Genomic DNA, 22224 nt, shown 5'->3' with positions numbered 1-22224 from the left:
AGTTATATAAGTGTTCACTCATGAAATCCCCATTGATTCTGTGGGTCTGTTCAAGTTGAGAATAACAACTGGATGTCTGCATTACTTTATCTAGTAGTATTCAAACACTGTTACAAAAATGTAAATATTATAAACTGATTTTGTCATTTGCCACACTGAGATAGTACAATATAGGATGTGCTTTTCTCAATGTAAACCATTAAAGTTCTTGTTTCGTGGTAATTGCCCCTCCTGGGTGAGATAGTGAAGAGTGTAAAACAATTGGAAGAGAAGTTCAGTGTTGCCCAGAACTTGTCCTTCTTGTGACCTATTGACTGTTGTTCCCATATATTTGTTGCAATTTCCTTTTTAAGTGTTAAATGGAGATGATATATCTAGAGGAGGGTTTATCATGCTTTCTTAATGATCAGCAAAGCATATTTAAACAAAGATTTTTTAAATTTTCAATGGGACATGTAGATTGTAATTAATTATAATTTAATATGAGTAAGAATTCATTTGTACAGATAGCTTCAGGTCTTTGTTTTGAAAAACAAATAGACATTTCAGTAGTATTTTTCAAAGTCAGCAAATTTTCTCATAGCTTTGCTGATGTAGGCAAAATCCACCTTTTCACAAACAGATTGTAGAAGTGGAGTTTTAGGGAACCAGAAGAAAATCACAACCAGTGTTCACACAGTATTATTTGTTCACCAGTCATCAATGGTCCCTCTGGCCATCAAATGCTGGGAAGAAGCAAGAGTGGATAGCTGGCACCTTCACATTCTCCTTGTGAAATTCCCAAAGGTACATGGCTGGCCAAGCATGTTTGTAACCGAGTGCTGGCTTTCAGTGGGATTCAAGCAGAGACTATAATACTGATAGAAAGGTAGTTCCTATTTATCCAAACCCTGAGACAGACACTAGAGGTGAAGGTTAGGCTGATTAAGCAAATGCTTAGAATATTGTACGCTGTTTTCAGAGTTTTGTGCCTTTAGAGTTCACCCACTCTTTAGATATGTTGTCTCTATTTGCCCAGGATCATAAGAAACATTTGGTCTCTTGGAGGTTTGCTAACCATATTCCAGAATAATTTCTCCCTTTGGCTCCCACTTTCCTCCACTTTAGGACTCATCTACACTACTGTATAATGAATTTTCTGAATGCAGTTTAACTGCATTGAACTGATTATATGAGTCTACACTGCCATATCATGCAGTTCAATGCAGTTAAGCTGCATTCTAAAACTGCATAATATGGCAGTATATATGTGGCCTGAGTTTCTTTGTCATTTTCCTCCATGTTATTGTTTTTTTTTCCACAGTCGTCCTCAGGTTTTTTTCCCTGGCACCTGCTGTTTTTATTAGAGTTTTGCAAATTACTTCATTTAACTGATTTGGATTGGTTGCAAATCAGACTGGATCAGTCTGAACTGGGTTCAGAACAGATTAAGCCAAAGCAGTTTGGACCAGTTTATGAATCCAGTTAAAAGCAGGCAATGTGTCTGCAAAACAGCTTAGTCAAAGAAATTGTCAGAGGAGGGGATAAAACAGAACTTTGCTGGTTTGACAGTTCAAGTTTCCAAGTTCCCATACATACCAAAAGTCCATTCACAGTGCTTGGGGGGGGGGGGGGGTACAATGAAGTGTATTTTGGGGTGATTGGTTTTGTTTTGATAGTTCTCTGCAGGAATTTTTTTAAAACTTCTTTCTAAGACCTTGGTGGTAGGGTTCTTGGTGAAGGATGGTGAAGATCTTACTGTTGCTTGTTTAATCTTTGAAGTTCAATATCCATTCCTCATGCATTTAGTTCCTTCCATGCTCTTTATGGCACCTTCTACACTGCCATAGAATCCAGATTATCAAAGTAGATAATCCACATTGTCTGCTTTGAATGGGATTATATGAATCTACACTGCTATATAATCCAGTTCAAAGCAGACAATCTGGATTTTATATGGCAGTGTAGGCTAGGCCTATATATTTTTAAGTACCTTCATTATGGATGTTTCTTTGTGCTGCCCAGGCCTGGTTTGGTGATGGTAGTGCTTGTGGTTCACTATTATGAACTTCTCCAAAAAAAGCAAGACCTGATGGACAGATGGATGCATGCGTCTTTCCTTCTGTTTTCCCTTCCCTACGAATTGAAAATGGTCAGAGCTCATCATTAATATTTCTTCTTCCTGAGATACTGATTCATGAGAAACTGTTACTTTGCCAAGAAACAGTCCTTTCTATTTGTGCTTTGTCTACCAAAAAGAAGATTACTCATGCGTTCCTTGGAACCAGGTCTGCATGGTAGTATTTCCTCGATTCCTACAAGAGTATAGAATCTCTAAATGATTCCAGTGGATTACAAGAAAGCCTAGCAGAGGTCTTGAAATTCTGAAATGATTTTATTAAGCAATGTGAGGCCCAGCTGATAATAAAAATGTATGAATTGCTTGAATTGTAATGTAGAATATATTTTAATATGCCAATCAATACAAGGAATAGTTTTAATTTGTGGCTTGTTCCAGATAGGTCTGCATGCTGTTGCAGTCTTATCTGAATAACTGTTTCAATATATAGTTTTCAAGAAAATGTTTTTGTTTTCATTTCAGATCCAAAGGTTCTGTTCTTTCATGAACCTGTCACGTATGCAGTGGAAGACAGTGATGCTCTTATTCAATGCCCAGTGACAGACCCAGACATTTCAAATTTCACATTGAAAAGATGTAAAAATGCAAAGTCTCTACCTGAGAATATTGTGTTAAAACCTGACCCTCAGAAAGGAATTACCATAAAAAATGTGCAAAGATCATTTTGGGGTTGTTACCAATGTGTAGCACAACACAACGGAGAGGAAAAACAGTCAGAAGCCATCACTCTTGTTGTGCGGCCAGGTAATGCATATCTTTGTATTGTCTGCAATGTCTTGCTAAGATCTAGAACATAGTTGTGTGCTTCTACAGTTTAGGCAACCAGTAGATTGCATCTTAAACAAAGGTGGAAAACCTTCAACTTGAGGCCACATGCAGGCCTCAGTTGGATTTGATGTGGTTCCCAGCCTAATTTCCAAAGCCTTATGCAAATGTCCAAGTCATACTTCTGCAGTACTGTCCATTTTCCAGGAATCTTGCTAGATGAAGAGGAAGAAAGAATGGGGTGGGAATAAGAAAAGATAGGGAACTCATCTGCTTTGGTCTTTGGCTCCACTGGTGTCACACCTACCTATGTCTTAACATCACTGTCCCGTGCACCCCTTGGCCTTGCCCCACTAACCATGGAGGATGACTTCCAATCCACATGGAAGCAGGCGGTAGCATCCAAAATCTCCTCGTTGGGATTTTCTCCAGGTCTACTATTAGCTATGGATTACAATCAAGCCAAAGCACTTATTAAACAACGTATCACAGACACAGAGCGCCAACTAGATCTGGTCTCGGCTCCAACCTTCCTTGTCAGTGAAGACAGCAGATACCTTGCCTCCCCTATGGCATATTTAACATACTTAGAGGTTCCTATTCATCGGAGGGCTTTCACCCTGGCCCGATGCCACGCTCTCCCATCAGCTGTACTCGAAGGCCGCTACCGGAAGATCCCTTTCCCAGAGAGACTCTGCCCCTGTGACTCGGGTCATGTGGAAACAATAGAACATGTGCTCCTTCAGTGTCCGTTCTACAGGGATACCCGTGCCAGGCTTATCTTACCCTTGATAGACAAGCACCCAGGCCATTCAGGACAATTTTATATCTCCCTGCTACTTGCGGATACTAATTCAGCTACAACCTACAATGTCGCAAAGTTTTGTGCAGCAGCAGACAAAATCCGCCAGGGAATGACTAGTTCCAAAAGTCAACTGTGTGTCCAGTAATCTTCTTCCCTGAATCTACAATTTGGTGATGGATCTGGGCATTGTATGTTTTTACCCTGTTTCCCCTTCTGCTCCCTCACCCATATTGTGTTTTTAGTAGTTGTATTTATATGTTTAATGTACCAAACATGCCAGGTTTGTATGGAAACGTGACACTATTTCCTGTGCTGGTCAATGACCGAAATAAATGTTTTGATTTGATTTGATCTAGCTCTTTACAGATTATCCCCAAACCAATGTGACCCTTTACATAGAAAGTATTGGCCTTCCCTGATTTTCCTACATTGAGCTTTTATGGGTGGATAAGGACATTTCTGAGTTTTAATATTACAAAAATGATTATGGAATATCTTTTCTGGAATATGTTTTCACTATGGGATTAAACATAGAGTTATTTGTGCATGTTACTTAGTTCCAGTAAATGTTTTCATTCTTTAACTAAGAGGTCTCCTTCACACAAAGGCACTATTCTACTGTATTATGGAGATTTAAAATCAACTCTCAAGGTGTGACATTTTTTTTAGAGGTTAATAATTGTTGATTTCCCTCCCCCACTTCTCTCTTAAAGTCTCTGCTTGTAGTGAAAAATAATACACGCCTAAATTGTTTTCCAGTTCACAAATCCCTTCCAGACATCACCTTATCCAAAGCCGACCAGCTTCTTAAAGAAGGTGAACAATTTGAAGTTACGTGCACAATCAGAGATGTAGATAGCACTCTGCGGGCTAATTGGATTTCTCCAACCAATGTGGTGAGTTCATTATATCCCATCAGTCTTAACTAATGTACTTGAAAAGACCAATCTTTACAAAAACAACATAGGATGGCATTGAGGATGTATACAACATTTTTGGCAACAAAACAAAATTTATAGCAAGAGTTGTTATCCAGAACAATGGTTTTGGCAAATCTCAAGTGGATACTCAGCCTTTCAGCAGACTTCTTGCCATTCTGCTCCATACCCTTGACATCAGCCCTCTGCTCTTGAGGAAATAAGAAGCAGTTGCCTCAGATGGCAGCTGAGATACCTTCTAGCAGCCTAGCTTGGCAACAATCCGTGGATTTGTATGGAATGTCTGACTTACACTATAGGATCTTTGGAATTCCACTAACATGATTTCCTCATCTACTTCATTTGATTCATTTCAACGAGAAGTCTCAACCCAGCTTTTTAAAGACAAGATGCAGAAATGATTTATCATTGTCTTGTTCTGAAATACAGCCTACAGAGCTTAGTGTTCCTTGGCACTCTCCTTTTCAAGTAGTAGTCAGCCCAGACCTTGCTTAGCTCCCAAAATCTGAATCTAGTGCCTTCAGGTTATGGGGTCACAAGTTAGTTAACGAACTCAGCTGCCATGATTGTAGACCTCTAGACCAGTGGTCCCCAGCCTGTGGGACACAGCCCACTGGTAGGCTACAAGACCTAAAATAAGGCCCGCTGCTCAAGATTATTAAATATGGTTTTCTGTTTGTGAGCAGATGGCAATTACTGGATGGCATATGTTCTGTATCATAAACTTGAGTTGATGTGGTCTATCCAATGCAGTTTTCTGAATCAGCATCCCAAATAACCAAACCAAATCTAAAGTTGACCAAAAACTGATTTGTAACCCTTTTGGTACTAATGTTGAAGAGTGGTCCCTGGTCAAAGTGATCCCTGGTCATGTGGTGCTTAGTCAAAAAAAAGGTTGGGAATCAACTGCTCTAGACATTTTCAAGTTCCATTATCTCTAACCACTGGCCATACGTGACTACTGGGAGTTGTTATCCAAAACCAGATTTCAAAATGCATTCAAAAAGCATTTTTAAGATCATGTCTTTCAACCCCCGAACAGGGATCTACTTGTGGAACAAGACCCAGGTTTTCTACATCACAAGACATAATGTGATGTTCAGGAGAAAGGCAGAGTTGCCATGGTAGCTGGGGATTTGGGGAATTGTTTTCTTAAAGGAACAGTATTTGACTCGGGGGTAAAGATAGAAAGCTAGACATTCAAGACAAGGACCTTGAAGGTCTGAAACAATAGTTCTCTGACTTAAACCCTTTAGATCTGAGGTTCTCAAAGTAAAGGTTTCTTGTAGAGCCCCAAGAAATGTTTATATATTATATATTGTGTTTTTATATATAGTCAGTGGCAGATGGATGGAGAGTGTTTGTGTGAACTAATTCACACAGTGTCAAAAAAAAAGGAAAGAAAGAAGGAACAATACAGCATTCAGAAGGAAGACATAAAACATAAACTTAACAGTATTTCAGTGGAAGATCTCTGGGGCCAGCCAGTCCAGTCTTTGTAATAGTAGTAGTAGTAGTAGTAGTAGTAGTAGTAGAACCAATAACAATAGCAGAAACCCCAGAGGTCATCCAGTCCAACCCCCTCCTGCCATGCAGGAAAAACACAATCAAAACACCCTTGAGTGGTAGGAGGGAAATAGGAAGCAAAAAAAGAAAAAAGCAGGTTGGGGATTTCATTGCATTCCTCAGGAGGATGAGGCAGGAAGCAGCATAGTGCTGTGGAACCCTCACTTTCATTAGGAGGAGGATGCAAGTATGAAAAAGGCATGCAGTTGAACTCAAAAATCACTGCTGTTGTGATGATGATTGTGATTATTATGATTATTTGCTATTTTCAAAAAGAGTGGATTGTTTGGCTGAATCCAGTTCCAGGTTGAGTCAAGGCTGGGGTAGGCTGAGGGTGTGCAACAAGTGTGCCAGAGGAACTGAAGCAGGGCAAACAGTGTAATCAAAAATGGTTCCAGGGAGCCTTACTAGCAGTTACTCCCTTGAGATAATGGCCTAACTTATTTATTTATTTATTTATTTATTTACTTCGCTTATATACCACAATTCTCAGCCTAATGGCGACTCAGCCTAACTGTCTCTAAATCATTGGCCATTCAGAAATTGAAGGATATCTGTGGCTTTTTATATTGTATTTTGGGGGCATGCAAGGGTTAAAATTCATAACCTCCCAACAAGAGTGCTTTTAACCTTCTAAGTACAATTCCACTGTTAATTGACAACAGTTAAGAGGTGTGTATGTTTGGGAGGTGGGGTTGATTAAAATATATAACCAACAACTTGTGTGTGAATAGAAAAGGGATTCATGTGGCATTGTAACGACAGATAAATCTCATAGCCTTGGGGAAGATATGTCCTGGGTAATCTCTCCCTGGAGTCCTAGATGCCATTCTCTGCTAATCCACCATCCTTTTCACCTCTTGGGTCTCTTAAGTGCTTTATCTGATGGCAGTTTGCAGCTTACCTACTCAAATGGTGAAGCAAAGCCTCACTAGGTACCAGACAAACATGGGACCTGCAGAGGGGACTACTGGGATACTTCCAAAATCATTATAAATTTTGTATTAAAATGCTTTTTCACTTGTTTGATTTCTTACTCTCATATTTTGCTGATTTTCGTTGTTTTTGTTCCTGCGTTTTCTTTTTTCATATTTGTTTGTATACAAAATATTCCTAGTAGGAATATTTCCAAGAGTTGACTCTTCTGCTCTAGCATCCAACAAGCATGGCCACTAATTCTCAAAATAAGTTCGTTCAGGCTCTAAGAAAGCAATAGATATGAGAAAGTTACTTGATAATGAGTAGCCATGCTGATTGAATGATTTTGAGAGTTGTAATCCAAAAATGTGTTTTTCCCCAAGCTCAACAGATCAGATGCTGTCCTTAGAAATGAGTGCTCCCTCACCATAATGGTTATAACCCATGCTAGAATAAAAATATATATTGTCACCTCAGTGGTATGAAAACTGTTACATCACTTTTCCTTTACTGAGACTGGCTGGAAAGGAAACAGCAAAACAAGAGCTGACCCTACCATTAATTACTGTGAGGCAAATACTTCAGGCAGTAGGCTCTGGGGAGGAGGACAAAGAAGAGTGATCAAGGTGTTGGAAATTACAGCTATATGTGCCAAGTGGCCTCCCTGCCAGCCGTACACTGACCTGCTCATTTCACTTAAATGGCATTACAACTGTGTAAAAATAAAAAAAATCAGTATGAGGAAAGGGAGATGTGCCATTTTGTTGCCTGAGGCAGTGAAATGTCCTGAACCTAGTCTTGGGTCCTGCCCTAAGTGATGAAACTACTACGCAAGGTAGCATTTCCTCCTGCACACTGGTATAGTCTCACTCCACTGCTGTGAAGTTTCATTGTTGTAAGTCTTGCTCTGCCAGTGTGATCCTTGTTTCATAATATCCTGAAGGGGCACAACAGAAGACAACCAGCCGTGGCCTCCTGGCTGCTGAAATAATATTGGAAGCCACCCAAAGACTACATATCTTAATAAGGACAAATCTCTAATGTAGTTATTACTAGAAAAGAAAGCTGAATACAAAGGACATAGGAGTGAATTTGGAGAAAGGAAATAAGAATAGGGATGAATGTGTGCATGCTGCTCTAGGAAGGACATATTTTTTTTCCCAGGGACTGCGTTGCGAATGTCGTTTTGTATGGAGAGGTTCCAGTGACAGGTTTGTCATGATGGCTTATTATTCTGGTTTTAAGTTATGAATATTAATATGGTGAAGTTATAATTACATCTATTTTTAATTTATCTGGGAAAGATGCTGTGTACGCTGTATCTGAGATGTTAATTTCTCTCTCCCCCCTCCCCCTTTGCCAACAGAATCTTACAAGCAAAAGCAAGAATGTGGGTGATTATGGATATGAACGAAAATTAATGCTGAGCATCCGTTCAGTGGGAGTTAATGATTCTGGAGCATTCACGTGCCAAGGAAGCAACCCTTTTGGAACATCCAATGTCACTATAACCTTGACAGTACTAGGTAAATAGTAACATTGCAGACATGTAAGATTTCTGTGCCATGGGGAGAACAATTAATAAATATATGTATTTTGTGTATTGTCCAGCCCACTAAAGGTGAAAGGGAAATGAGAAGATGGTTAGAGATAGGTGTGACTTATTTTTAATGTTATGTTTCAAAACAAATCAGTTTTACAATAACCACTTCCAAAACACTGTTGTGGACAAAAGCACACACTCTTGAGTCATGGTATGCACATTGTGTGTTCTGTTACAGCTACAGTGAACACAAAAGTTACAAAGAATATTAACACCAACTTGAAAAATGTTGAAATTAATATAAATGTAACTTGATTAGATATACCTTTAAAATACGTATCCACTGACCAGTGTGTCTACATAATTGCCGGTACCTCCCATAAAGCTGTGTTTGCTATAGACAGCAAAGCTTTTTCAAATGGGAGAGACTATTTGTGTATATTCTTTCATATAATGTTCACTACTATGTTGTGGAAGCATTGAAATACTAAATGTATTTTACATTTAAATAAAGCCTTGAACGCTAGCACGCAACTGGGCATTGTTTGGATCAGTTGTGGGCAATTTCAGCAGATCCAGATGCTAAGTCTTCTCCACTCTCCTATGACAGAGTGTATTTTCTTTATCGTTACACACTGGTGGAAATCATCCACAGTAGTACAAATGAAACAAAATAAAAACACTTATAGTTGTTTTAGTGGAGAATTATACTTCTCAGAGGCTTCCTTGAGAACAATTATGCTTTTAAAATTAGATATAGATTCCCCATATACTTTTTTTCCACCTTAAAAGAACCAGAAAGTTGGATTCTTTTACATCATTTCCATGTCCCTGAATTTCACCCACATTTTGCTGAGTGCTTAAAGTACAATTTATTAGACACTTTCTTGTGCAATCTTGCATTAAGATAAATAAGAATTGCAGAAGATTGGTGTGCAGGACAACCTTTTGGTGACTACTTGCTTTTGTGTCCTTAAATGCTTATAATATTATGTTTTCCCCTCCAAAAATGTTTTCTTAGTGACATGCAAACCAATGAAATGAAAATACTCTGTAAATATATTGAAATAATAGATAAATTACTGAATAATATGACTATCAGTGCTACTAGCCATAGGGATAACATATTATTTAAAATATAAGATGCAGCATGCCTCTGAAGATCAGTTCCTGGGGCACATGAATGGAAATATGTACTCATGCCCTGTTTTTGGACTGTTGAACCTGAATATTGGACTAGACAGGCCTTTGGTCTGTAGGAGTTTTTTCCCCTGTATCTTAAAAAATATAAAATAATCACTCAAAGCTGTGACATCAAAATAATGCTAATATGAACACTTGATCGTATTTATGAATCTTTTACACACTTATTTGTAAAAGTCCTGTAGGAAAACCCTCTTCTCAGTAGAAAGGCATTATAAGATGGTAATTTCAAATTGAAGGTCATAGTATAAAAGTGAACAATTGCAGTGGGTCTAGTGTCTACTGCCGCCCCACACCTTACTTCGGGATTTATTGCAGGACATTGATTGGGAAACCAGATGTGCTTTGTTTCAGACTATTTCGTGGGGTGAAAATAAGAGACAGGAGCACAAACTTTATTTAATAAGGGAATCACACTTCTTGTAGGCTTAAGTGTTATTCTCTGTTTTAAATGTAAAAAAGGAGCAATTTCTTGAAGCTCAAGTCACCGTATCCATTTTGCACCCTGTTGAATAAGAAACCTCCACCTATATAAAGAAGATTGCATAAGGATGTGGTTCTCAACCTTCCTAATGCTGCAACCCCTTAACAGTGACCCCCAACATTATTTTTGTTGCTACTTCATAACTGTAATTTTGCTACTGTTATGACTCTTAATGTAAATATGCAGGATGTATTTTCATTCCCTGGACCAAATTTGGCACAAATACCCAATATATGTAGTTTAATTTATTGATGTCAGGTTTCATTTACGGATGTTAGTTTTTAATGTTACTTTTATATGTGGGGTTTTTCTGTGATTTTATGTTAGTATTGTGTGTTTTATGTAGGCATTGAATATTTACCATTGTTATGTTGGAATCTGCCCAGAGTCCCCTCGGAGAGATAGGGTAGAATACAAATATTTTTTTTTAGATTATTATTATTATTATTATTATTATTATTATTATTATTATTATTATTATGCCCAAATCTGAATACTGGTGGGGTTGGGGGGATTGATTTTGTCATTTGGGAGTTGTAGTTGTTGGAATTTATAGTTGATCTACAATCAAAGAGCCAAACTTGGCATGCAAAACTCCCATAACTAACAGAAAATGCTGGAAGGCTTTAGTGGGCATTGACCTTCAATTTTGGAGTTGTAGTTTGGGAGTTAGAGTTGTAGTTTACCTACATCTAGAGAGCACGGTAGACTCAAACAATGATGGATCTTGGCATGAATACTCAATATGCTCAAATGTGAACACTGGTGGAGTTTGGGGAAAATAGACTTGTCATTTTAGAGTTGTAGTTGCTGGGATTTATAGTTTATCTATAGTCAAAGAGCATTCTGAACCCCACCAGTGATAGGATCAGGACAAACTTCCCACACAGAACCCCCATGACCAACAGAAAATACTGTGTTTTCAGATGGTTTTTGATGACCCCTCTGACACCCCCTCATGACCCTCCTGGGATCCTGACCCCCAGCTTGAGAAATGCTGCCATAAAGGCTTGGTGGACATTTTTTTTGTGAAAGTCTAACCTGGCAAAATGGTTGCTGTGCTCTGCATCAACATGTCCTTTACTTTCTGAATTGAGGACCCATGAAATAAAGCTTTGTCTGGTAATTGAGTAGGGAAGAACATATGGGAGGAGCTGTTCCCAGGGGTATGCTGGATTGTACCCAAAGAGCACATTTTAGTGTGAAAGCTTTGATTTCCAGGGCTCACTTAAAAGCTTGAACCATTGTTTTGCAACACACACTCCAGATTAGTTCCGTCAAGAGCCATCAGAAGTGCTTATGATGTGCTGTTTATTAACATGCTTTCCTGAAAAGCTGCCCCAGAGTGCTGGATTCCTATGACACATAGTACTTTTTAAATATTAAAATTACCATAAGTGCTAAACTGATTAGGAACATATTTATGTGCTGTAATTAGCAGGAGTATTCTGAACATGTCTTTATCCATAATTGGCAAAAAAAGGTTTTCCCACCCCCTCTCCTGGTTTCCCCTGCTTCTTAGATAGTATTACTTCACATAGTGAATTAGTACAGTCTTGTATGGTTGTTCCACTGATGGAACTGCTTCCATGAATGAAACCAGGAAACAAGGCCAACTATTGCTTGTCCACACAAAATCTGTTCATGGGGATTAGGCAACATTTCAGACAATTACCTCTTTGACCTCTTATTTGCAGGCGGGTTTATCATTGTTGTATTTGTGCAGGTGTTTTTATTTTGTGAACCAACTTACATTTCTAATACACATCAAAGTATGGGATATAAGTTAAATAAAGTGAATGCATAGGTAGATAATAAATTGAGCTCCATGTCCCTGAGACTTGAATGCTCCAGTAAATGCAGTGGCTGAATCCACGGAAGTATCTGTAGAGAAGATCCCTATGTGAAACACAAGTTACAGCTCACTTCATTCAGTACAATGTCATTGGCACTCACTCTAACCTTCAAGTGATAAGGCTTGCTTTTCTACACATTGCAATTTATGGCATACTTTCTCTGTAAAATTTCCTTCTGCTCTTGACCTTGATTTTAATTATATGTGCTTCAGGGGACAACAGTGATTTTTTTAAAAAAAATCTATTTCAACCACCAGGTAAAGGATATGTCAGTTTATCAACTTCTACAGATTCAACAGTACATGTTAATGATGGAGAAAACCTGGCTTTAATAGTGACCTATGAAGCATATCCCAAACCAGAAGAAGAGATATGGATGTATATGAATGAAACCTTGCAAAATTCATCTGATCATTATGTCAGAGTCACAAATATAGACCAAAACAGGTAAAATAAAATTATAGTGCAACCATATATATATTGATGTAGAGATGGGGTTCTTTTTCCATATGGCAGCTTCATAACAGTTCACAACAACCTTTACATATGATGTTCAAAAGCTGAGAGGGCAGCTTTTGTCCAAGTTTTTGCATTTTTGTCCAATGTCCAAGTTTTTGCATTTTTCTAATACCCAAGAGCCAGAAAACCAAATGTATATGGTGGGACCCTTAGTGTCTTCTCACAGGTTGACCCTTCTCTCCCCTGATATGATGATCTACACTACTTTTATATACTTCAATAAAACTAGTAGTAATAATAGAATCATAACATGACATCTATCAGTTCCACAGTTTAGTACCAGAGTAGTGTGGTTCCAGAGTCCCAAGGGCTTTTTCTTTTTCCCAAAGTTGATGTGATAGTTGAAATTGGGTGACTGTAGCCCAATTACTACAGGACCTTGTTGAATGATTAAGGTAAGCTATGATATGTTGCTCCCTTTGAAGATTCATGGGTTCCTTTCTCACAACAGTATTATAGATCTGTGATTCCACTGTATTTGTCACATCCTGTGGAATCCTAATATTTCTAATTTTGAGGGAGGGGAGGTACTTGAAGTTAAAATAATAATAATAAATTTTATACCCTGCAACCATCTCCCATAGGGACTCGAGGCAGCTTATAAATAGCACATAATGGTGCCATACAGCATGTAAAATACAATATATCAACATTAAAACCAATAACATTTAAAACCAGACATATAAAATTAACAAGAGCAATATAATCAATAAAATATGGCAATGGTCATTGATCGAGGGTCCATACAATCAATTTAGCCTTCCCTGGCTAAAGTCTGGCTGCTATCTTAAACGTTATCAAAGGCATGCTGAAAGAACCAAGTTTTTTGTAGTGGAGGCTTGCCTAAATTCCCTGGGGAGGGAGTTCCAGAGCTAGGGGGTCATCACTGAGAAGGCCCTCCCCCTCGTCCCCACCAACAACACTTGAGACAGAGGCGGGACTGAGAGGAGAGCCTCCCTGGCAAATCTTAGAGCTTGCATTGGTTCGTAGGTGAAGATGTAATCCCAAAGATAGACCTCACCCAAACCATGTAGGGAAGTGGTTCTCAACCTGTGAGTCCCCAGGTGTTTTGGCCTACAACTCCCAGAAATCTCAGCCAGTTTACCAGCTGTTAGGATTTCTGGGAGTTGAAGGCCAAAACATCTGGGGGGACACAGGTTGAGAACCACAGGTGTAGGGCTTTATAGGTAATAACCTACACTTTGACTTGGGCCGGAAACTTATCAGCAGCCAGTGGAGCTTCAGGGGAGCTGTCGGGGAGCTGTAGTGCATACATAACCAAACTACAGACAGTAGAATCATCGTAGTGTCTCCCTTGTAGCAACTTATTTATGTAATGTGAAACAAACTCCTGTAGAAGAGGAATTATTAAATGAAGGACATGCACTCGCAATCCCCATTGGACATAGGGGAACCACAGGGTTAATTCCTTAATGTACAGTTGTAGCAACTTTATATCACTTTAAGTGCTGTGGCGTAATCCTATAGAATCCTGGAATTTGTAATTCCGTGAGGTACTTACAATCCTTTGCTAAACAACCGCAGGACTGTAATTCAGGGGAGACCACTGGAGCTCTCTAGCACAGAGAGCAAATCTCAGGATTTCCTAGGATTGAGTTTCATCAATTAAAGTGCTATCAGACTTCTATAACTGTATAGTACATATGCAGTTGTAATTAAGAAAGAAAAAGACTTCATGAGCTTTTACAGCCAAGTTTGTGTTGATAAATAAACATTCACTTAGAGAAAAACATAAGATCCTGACAAATATATCAGAAAACAAATTGAAAGCCTTTTCTAAGTAATAGCAAATGGCAAATGAATCCACTACCTTACTGCATAGCTTTGCTACTACTTTTTTCCTCTTATTTATTTATTTATTTATTTACTTTGCTTATATACCGCTGTATCTCAAGCCCGAAGGCGACTCACGGCGGTTCACAAACAGTAAAAACTTCCCATTTTCCCATTTTGCGTGCAAGAAACACTTACTTCACAATCCTATACTAGTTGATGTAGTATTAAGTCTCACTGTGTTCAGTAGGCCCTATTTCCAGATTAATATTGTAGCCTTTGAATCGTCTTAGCATCCCAACATATGGAAAATAGTTTAGACTGAAAGGTATTAACTTCATAACAACTTGCAAACTACCGAGTGAAGTCCATATTCATCTTCGCACAGCCAATGCAGCACTTTTCCCATTGCATTAAACTAACTGACAGGAATGTGATTTTCTGAAAGGAACAGTAACAAAACAGAATAATTGCCTCTAATGCAACAAAATTTAAGTTTGGGTGTCTTAGCAGTCTGTTCAGTTTCCCATGTAACTGTCCTTTCTGCCTTTTTGTCACAAGAATAATAAAGCTGTACTTCTTCCTTCTGTAGACATTCCAGTGAGCTTCACCTTACTCGACTGAAAGGAACAGAAGGAGGCATTTACACATTTTTTGTGTCCAATTCAGATGCTAACTCTTCTATAGCGTTCAACGTCTATGTCAACAGTAAGTAGAAAAGAGGAGCCCGAAGTATGGCTTTATCACAGATCACTGCCTTTAGCATAAGATGCCACAATTTATTAATGGTTGCTGCAGAGGGGGCACCTGTGAAGCCTGCTTTGCAAACTGGGATGATATAACATTAAACATTGTAAAGAATCCTGTAGGAAACAGCTGCACGGTTGAAAGCGGAAGCCAGCACTTTAAACGTGAATGTGATAAGATTGGTGTGTGTAATGTTCTCCTAAAATCATGGTGTTCAATTCCTCCCTTCCCTTTTTAACATTAATTATATTTTGATGGTATTTTCTGGCATTAGCCATGAGTTGGTGTTGCATTCTAACAGTATACTAAGATAATACTTAATGTGCATTTTAACTCTAATTTTAAATTTTAACAATGTATTTAATTGTCTGTTGTCTAAAGGCATCATTTGTAAAGCTGCCTTGAGTCCCCTTCGGGGTAGAGAAAGACGGGATATAAATAGAGTAAATAAATAAATGTTTAGGGCTGGTTTCAATTCCTATATCTTGTTATTGATCTTGGTATAGTATTATATATTCATATTCTGTGTTCTCTCAGCTGCTTGCCCTTTTGACATTAACAGTGGTTTAATGTAATATGCTATTTTCTTAAACTGATGTTTTATAGATTCTAAAATGAATGCATAGGTTCAGACATAGCATAGGAATGTGGGAAAAGGTGTACATTTTTCAAGCTTGGTTTGGATACTATGAAATAATGCTTCTGCAACTGTCCTGGCCCCATACATGCTAATTTCAAGTTTAATGTAAACAGACATATCTTGTTGTGTGAAATATTTTTAATTTATGGAATATATTTTATGGGATCAAAAAAATTGAGATTACCAAAGAGTTTATACACTATGGTTTGGCTGCCTAGTCTCCAGAATTTTAAAAAAAATGACATTTTCCTTTTAAATTTATGATGGACTCCTGCTGCAGATACTGAGGATACCTTCTGATGCACAATCAGCCAGTTCAGTTTTATTATGAGTGACTTTGTTGAGAAATCTACAACCTTTCCAGAGTAAAGAGTAGCAAGAGTAGTATTCAACCCAACATGGCTCGTTCACACTGGCTAGGGAAAAAGTGCCAGAAGACTTACCAGGCTTTTGAACCCAGTGAATTCCTGTATTTAATTCATAATTAGGAACTATTCCAGAGCTGACCTAGAAATTAGCAACATTTGATCCATCTGATCCAAAGTGTCTTCTCCCTGGAAAACCATGGTTTTGGAGCATCCTCACTTCTCTTTAGGAGGACGACACAAAGGCACCATTGTAACATCCTAACTATTCCATTCATCAACACTAGAGCTTCAGACTAGGATAGCAAATATAACTTATCATACTCCTTGAGGTGATAGCTAGGGAAACAAACAATGTAAACTATTTTGTAGATGGCTGATATGAATCTTCGCAATATATCAGTCATTTTATTTCTCACCCAAGGTGTGTTTATAAGAAAGTTTTGAATTAAGGAAGGAAGACAGGCTTAAAATACACATTTGGTGGAAAGACTGGTTTCGCTGTGTATCTCTCAGTCAATTTCAGAGAGCACATGATCCCAGTTTTTTACAATGATTATTTATTATTATCTTTGCATCCCAAGCTTCTGTCTAGGACTGGGCTTCCTGTGTTATCCTGGCAGTGAGCAGATCAGGTTGACCCATAGGTAGTGAACATTTAGCTCTTCTTATGGTTTGCACTTCAATTCCTGTAGTCCCTTAGCAGAGTTTATTCTTCTGAGACTTCTAGTAATTAATCCAAGACATCAGGATTGCAAAAAACAAAATTCCCCACCACTGGGCTAAGAATATTGATTGATCACAATAGTGATCATGAAGTAACAGGATTTTCAATGAAAGTTCCTAGCCAAAGTGCACCACCGAGAACAACGTTGCCTGTAGCCAGAGGGGTATAATTAAAAATTATCCAAACTTGGGCCAGTGCTTGCTAGCAAGTGTTTTCCCTTCCAGTGCCCAATTCTGAGAGTTGCCTTACAGGGGCTTCCTTGATGCACTCCATTGTTCCTAATTATCCTTTGTTGCAGAAGAAGAAGCTGCTAATGGCTATATATTGCTCCCTGCTTCATCTACAACAAATTAAGTATTGAATGTTTCATTAAGCTGTTTTGCATAGCTCCATTCTCTTGTCAATAATCAGCCATTAAATGCTTTAAATCTCTAATTTCATTACTTTATTAAGTGCTCTTGAACTACCAGCAAAAGAGATTCCAAGAGAGCTTAAAGAAGTGCTTTTTCTTTTGAATCTCAATAGTCATCACTTCAGCACCATTGAATTGATTTACATTACATTTACTGCCAATTTATTTTTCTAACTAATTATTGTTGTTATGTGCTTTTGAGTCATTTCTGACTTACACTGGCCCCAGGGCAAAACTATCGTGTGGTTTTCTTGGCAAGATTTGTTTAAAGGGGGTTGGCCCAAATCTTCCATTGAGGCTGAGAAAGTGTGATATGCCTACAATAATCCAGTAGGTTTACATGACTGAGTGGGATTTGAATCCTGGTTGTCATCTAACACTCAGACTCTTCCTACTTAGTAAAGGCAAATAGCTATGGTAGCAATATATGTTTATTGTGTAGTGTGCCAGATAATTATGTAAGGTCAAAGTGTGGGTTGTATTAGCCATACAGTTTGCCTCTTGAGTTAAGTGTTCATTTTTTACAAATAGCAAATATAGGACCCTTGTTCTGGATCAGAAACCTGAGCCCTCTTTCACACAGCTGTATAAAATCCACATTGAACTGCATTATATGGCAGTGTAGCCTCAGATAACCCAGTTCAAAGCAGATATTGTGGATTAACTGACTTGATATTCTGGGTTATATGGCTGTGTGAAAGGGCCCCTAGTTAAAAAAAATAGGAGGGGTTAGCATTTCTTCCGTACACAGGTAGACCTGTCCAGATCAAATAACGCAAACCTGTGCCCATTGAATCTTGGGACCTACTCAGAACTGGGATTTTTCACTTTCCTACCAGTGTTTTTGTGTGTGTGTGGGGGGGGAGGGGGGGCTACTTTGAACAAACACACACATAATTACAAACCCTGCAGGGCGACAGCTTTAAGATGGGCAACTATGGTTCCTTCCACACAACCCTATATCCCAGAATATCAAGGCAGAAAATCACACAATATCTACTTTGAACTGGGTTAACTGAGTCCATTCTCAGATGATGTGGGATTTTCTGCCTTGATATTCTGGGATATAGGGCTGCGTGAAAGGACCCTATGTTCCTTTGAGGTTTCTTCAAAGGCAAGGTTTGCAATACCTTTTTTTTTTGCCTGTTTTGTATATCTATCCCCCTTGGGTTGTTCAAACTTGTTTTACAAATAGGAATGCTGAGGCTTGGAAACACGTTTAAGGGGCTCACTAAAGCTTACCTCAAAGGGGAGACAATGAGCCCTTCCACACAGCCTTATATCCCAGAATATCAAGGCAGGAAATCCCACATTATCTGAGTGTGAACTCAGATAACCTAGTTCAAAGCAGATATTGTGGGATTTTCTGCCTTGATATTCTGGGATATAGGGCTGTGTGGAAGGACCCAATATTACACACCCAGTTGATTTGGGATCACAAATCCTGATCTCATTTCAGTGTCTTATAGGGTTGCTCATTTAAATTAAAATCAGAGGTTGAAAGTGAGCTGGAAGGATTCCCTAGCAAAACACTACTAGCTCTTATTTCATCCCAAGCTTAGCAATCTTGAAGAGTGTTATAGTTGCATGCCTTCAAATTGAACCTGACATATGGTGGCCCTATTACAGAGTTTTCTTGGCAAGATTTATTGATGTTTGCCTTCCTCTTCACTTAAGATATTGACTTGACCACGATTAGTCTTAGGAGGCATATAAAACCTGGTTTTGCCGAGTCTTGGTCAAGCACTTTAACCTTTACACCAGTATCTCTGTGGATAAATTTCATTTGAAAAATAACATTGAGTTTTGCGGCATCTTTTAGATTAGCTCATTTGTATAAGCATAAGCTTCTTGTGGAGCGAATCCATAAGATTTGTGCTATTTTTGCTGCAACAGTAACATGACTGGAAGTTGATGTTAATGAGAAATTTAGAATGTATTCTAAATTTAGGAAGACTTTCAGTCATCTGTAATACATAAAATTTAATGCCAAAGCCAAGAAGAAGAAAAATGAAAGATTGTACCCTGAATTCTGATCCTGTCCTCTGGAGTATTGGCTATCTCTCCTAATCTGGTGTCATCTGCAAACTTGATAAGCATGCCCTCTAAGCCTTCATCCAAATTATTAATAAAGATATTGAACAATACTGGGCCCAGGATCAAACTCTGTGGTACTCCACTAGTCATTTCTTTTTAGGTTGAGAAGGAACCATTGGTGAGCACCCTTTGGTCACTTAACCAATCACAAATCCACCAGCATTGCCCAGTCCACATTTGACTAGTTTGCTTGAAAGAAGCTCATGGGGGACTTTGTGAAAGGCCTTACTGAAATCAAGCTATGCTACATCCACAGCATTCCCTGCATCTACCAAGGTTGTAACTCTTAGTATTTCACCACCTTCTCCACGCATTGGCCCTACCATTTCCTTTTTCTTCTTTTTTCTACTGACATAACCAGATAACTCCTTTTTATTGTTTATAATCTCTCTATCAATCCTGATCTCATTGTGTGTCTTAGTCTTATGAACCTTTTCCCTACATATGTTGGTTATTTGAATTCCTGTTTGGTGATTTCCCCCCTTTTCCATTTTTGTTCATATGTCTTTTAAATCTTAGCTCAGCTAAAAGTTCTTTTGACATCAATTCCCTTGTTTTACACTTCTCTTATTTTTCCCCTCTTGCTGGCACTATTTGTAATTGTGCCTTCAGTACCTTACTTTTAAGAAATTCCCATTCATCATTAGTTCCCTTCTCATTTAGTATTCCTATCCATGGAATCATGCTCAGTATTTTCTTAAATTCCTTAAGTCAGCTCTCCTAAAATGTAGAGTGCATGTTTGACTTCTCTTAGGACCTTTCCATACAGCCCTTTATCCCAGAATATCAAGGCAGAAAATCCCACATTATCTGCATGTGGACTCAGATAACCCAGTTCAAAGCAGATATAATGGGATTTTCTACCTTGATATTCTGGGATATAGGGCTGTGTGGAAGGGCCCTTAGTCTCGCCCTTCCTTTGTACCACAAACTCCAGGAGCACATGGTTTACTCCCACCTAAGTATCTCACCACTTCCACTCCATTGACCCAGGTCATCAGGGTTGGTTGGATCAGATCCAGAATAATTGATCCCCTTGTTGACTCTTCTACCTTCTGGAAAGTAAAATTGTCTGCAAGGCAAGTGAGGAATTTGTTGGACTTTGTATTTCTTGGTTTATAATTCCTCACCTTTTTGGAAACCAGGCCTCTGCATTTGAGTGGCATGATGAGAAAACAACTCTGGTTTGTTTGTGGCTAGACTGGCAGAGAGAAGCAAAGCAAGACTAAATGTGGCAGCACTCAGCTCTTTCTGAATGAACCATAATTCTCCAAAATTCTGGATAAGCCTCTCGTGTGAATATATCCTCCATAAACTTCTATAGTTTAAGATCAGGCTGCAAGAGTCATACTTGCAGTCAAAGTATCTTATGATGGGAAGTGGGAGGTTTGTTCATGACTTTTGATTGTTTGAGAGTTAAATAAAACAGTTGAAACATGCCTGGGGCTGTTTTTCTTGACTCTGCCTCTGACCAGGATGTGTCTGATGACTACACTAAACATACAGTTGAGTGATGTTGCAAACCAACCCCTGCGGCTTTTCAAAAGGGGTGGCTGGTTTCATGTGTTGAGAGGGACACTGAATGCAAATACAGAGAGAAAGAAAAAAGAGCATATATCCTTAAAGCAGCAGATCCTGTCTGGTCTTGGAAATGACACATGGTCAGCTCTGGATTTGGATGGGCAGTCTTGGGTAGGAGATGGCCAATGAATCCAGGCACAATCTGCGAGAAAGGAACTGGCAAAACTACCTTTGGGAATTTCTTTTCTAAGAAAACCCTATGAAATTCCTGGAATTGTCATAAAATAATTCCATGGGCAACTTGAAGGAACAGGTGATAATAAAAAGAGAAAGCACATAGGAAATAGTGTCTTGTATGGATAACATCATAAATAATCCAGGTATTGCAACTGATAGCTTACCTGCTGCTTTGGGGCTGTAGTCCAAAGAATTTTTCCAAACTCTTGTAAGTAATGGGGTCCTCATTCTCTTTCCATTTGTAGTTGGGTTTTTATCATCTTAGGATGTGAAATGACTGAATGTCAAGGCTACATAGGTGTTACCAAATGAGGTTGGCTAGAGTTCCTGTTACAGCTGTCCAATTCCTCCATTAAATAAATCCTTACAGGATGTTAAGGATAAGTTTATTAAAAGCCTTTCCTTGGTGTACCTGTTCTTCTCAATGCATTTTTTCAAACACAGCTAGCATAAATGTCTGTAAATCTTGTTTATGGCTCCTGTCTTCCCTCAGGCTGAGATAATAATCACTTGAACACATAAGTTCTGTGATTTCTTTAAAGTATTAGAAAAAGCACTGGAAAAGGAAACTCAAAACCATAAACCTTAATGGGTAGAGATAAATATTTTGGTACATAACAATCTACAAACCATTAATCTTCAACCCACTTAATCTTGAAAAAGGGAAACAAGAAGATTTTCAGTTTTTGTTGGACTGCAATTCCAGTGAGTCTTGGTGATAGATGATGGGAGTTAGGATCCAGTAATACCCAGAGGGCCATAGGCTCTCCTTTCCTGATTTAGAAATTAAACAAATCCTTCTGCTATGGAGGATTCGCAACAGGTCGTCCAAATACAGTGTGGGCAATGCTTTTGAAAGGTCTGACCAGTACACAGAGTTCTCTCCATTCATATGTTTCCATTCATATGACTTGGTAGAGTTTTTCAGATAAGGTTTCCAACATCAGGACAGTCACAATTTGGCCACC

At 38.6% G+C, this 22224-nt stretch overlaps 1 protein-coding gene across 1 annotated transcript in view; it reads left to right on the top strand.

Annotated features, from left to right (window-relative positions):
* The window catches only part of KIT (KIT proto-oncogene, receptor tyrosine kinase), an 85909-nt gene that overhangs the window by 37075 nt on the left and 26610 nt on the right, over positions 1-22224 (top strand). The window contains exons 3-7 of the mRNA XM_060778533.2: positions 2582-2863; positions 4449-4585; positions 8478-8637; positions 12455-12644; positions 15103-15218. Of these exons, the coding sequence (XP_060634516.2) occupies positions 2582-2863; positions 4449-4585; positions 8478-8637; positions 12455-12644; positions 15103-15218 (885 nt within the window). The remainder of the gene's footprint in view (positions 1-2581; positions 2864-4448; positions 4586-8477; positions 8638-12454; positions 12645-15102; positions 15219-22224) is intronic.

This window comes from Anolis sagrei, chromosome 5 (genome assembly GCF_037176765.1).
Source record: "Anolis sagrei isolate rAnoSag1 chromosome 5, rAnoSag1.mat, whole genome shotgun sequence".
Classification (NCBI taxonomy): domain Eukaryota; kingdom Metazoa; phylum Chordata; class Lepidosauria; order Squamata; family Dactyloidae; genus Anolis; species Anolis sagrei.
The sequence above is the reverse complement of the archived record's forward strand: the minus strand, read 5'-3'. Positions and strand labels throughout refer to the sequence as shown.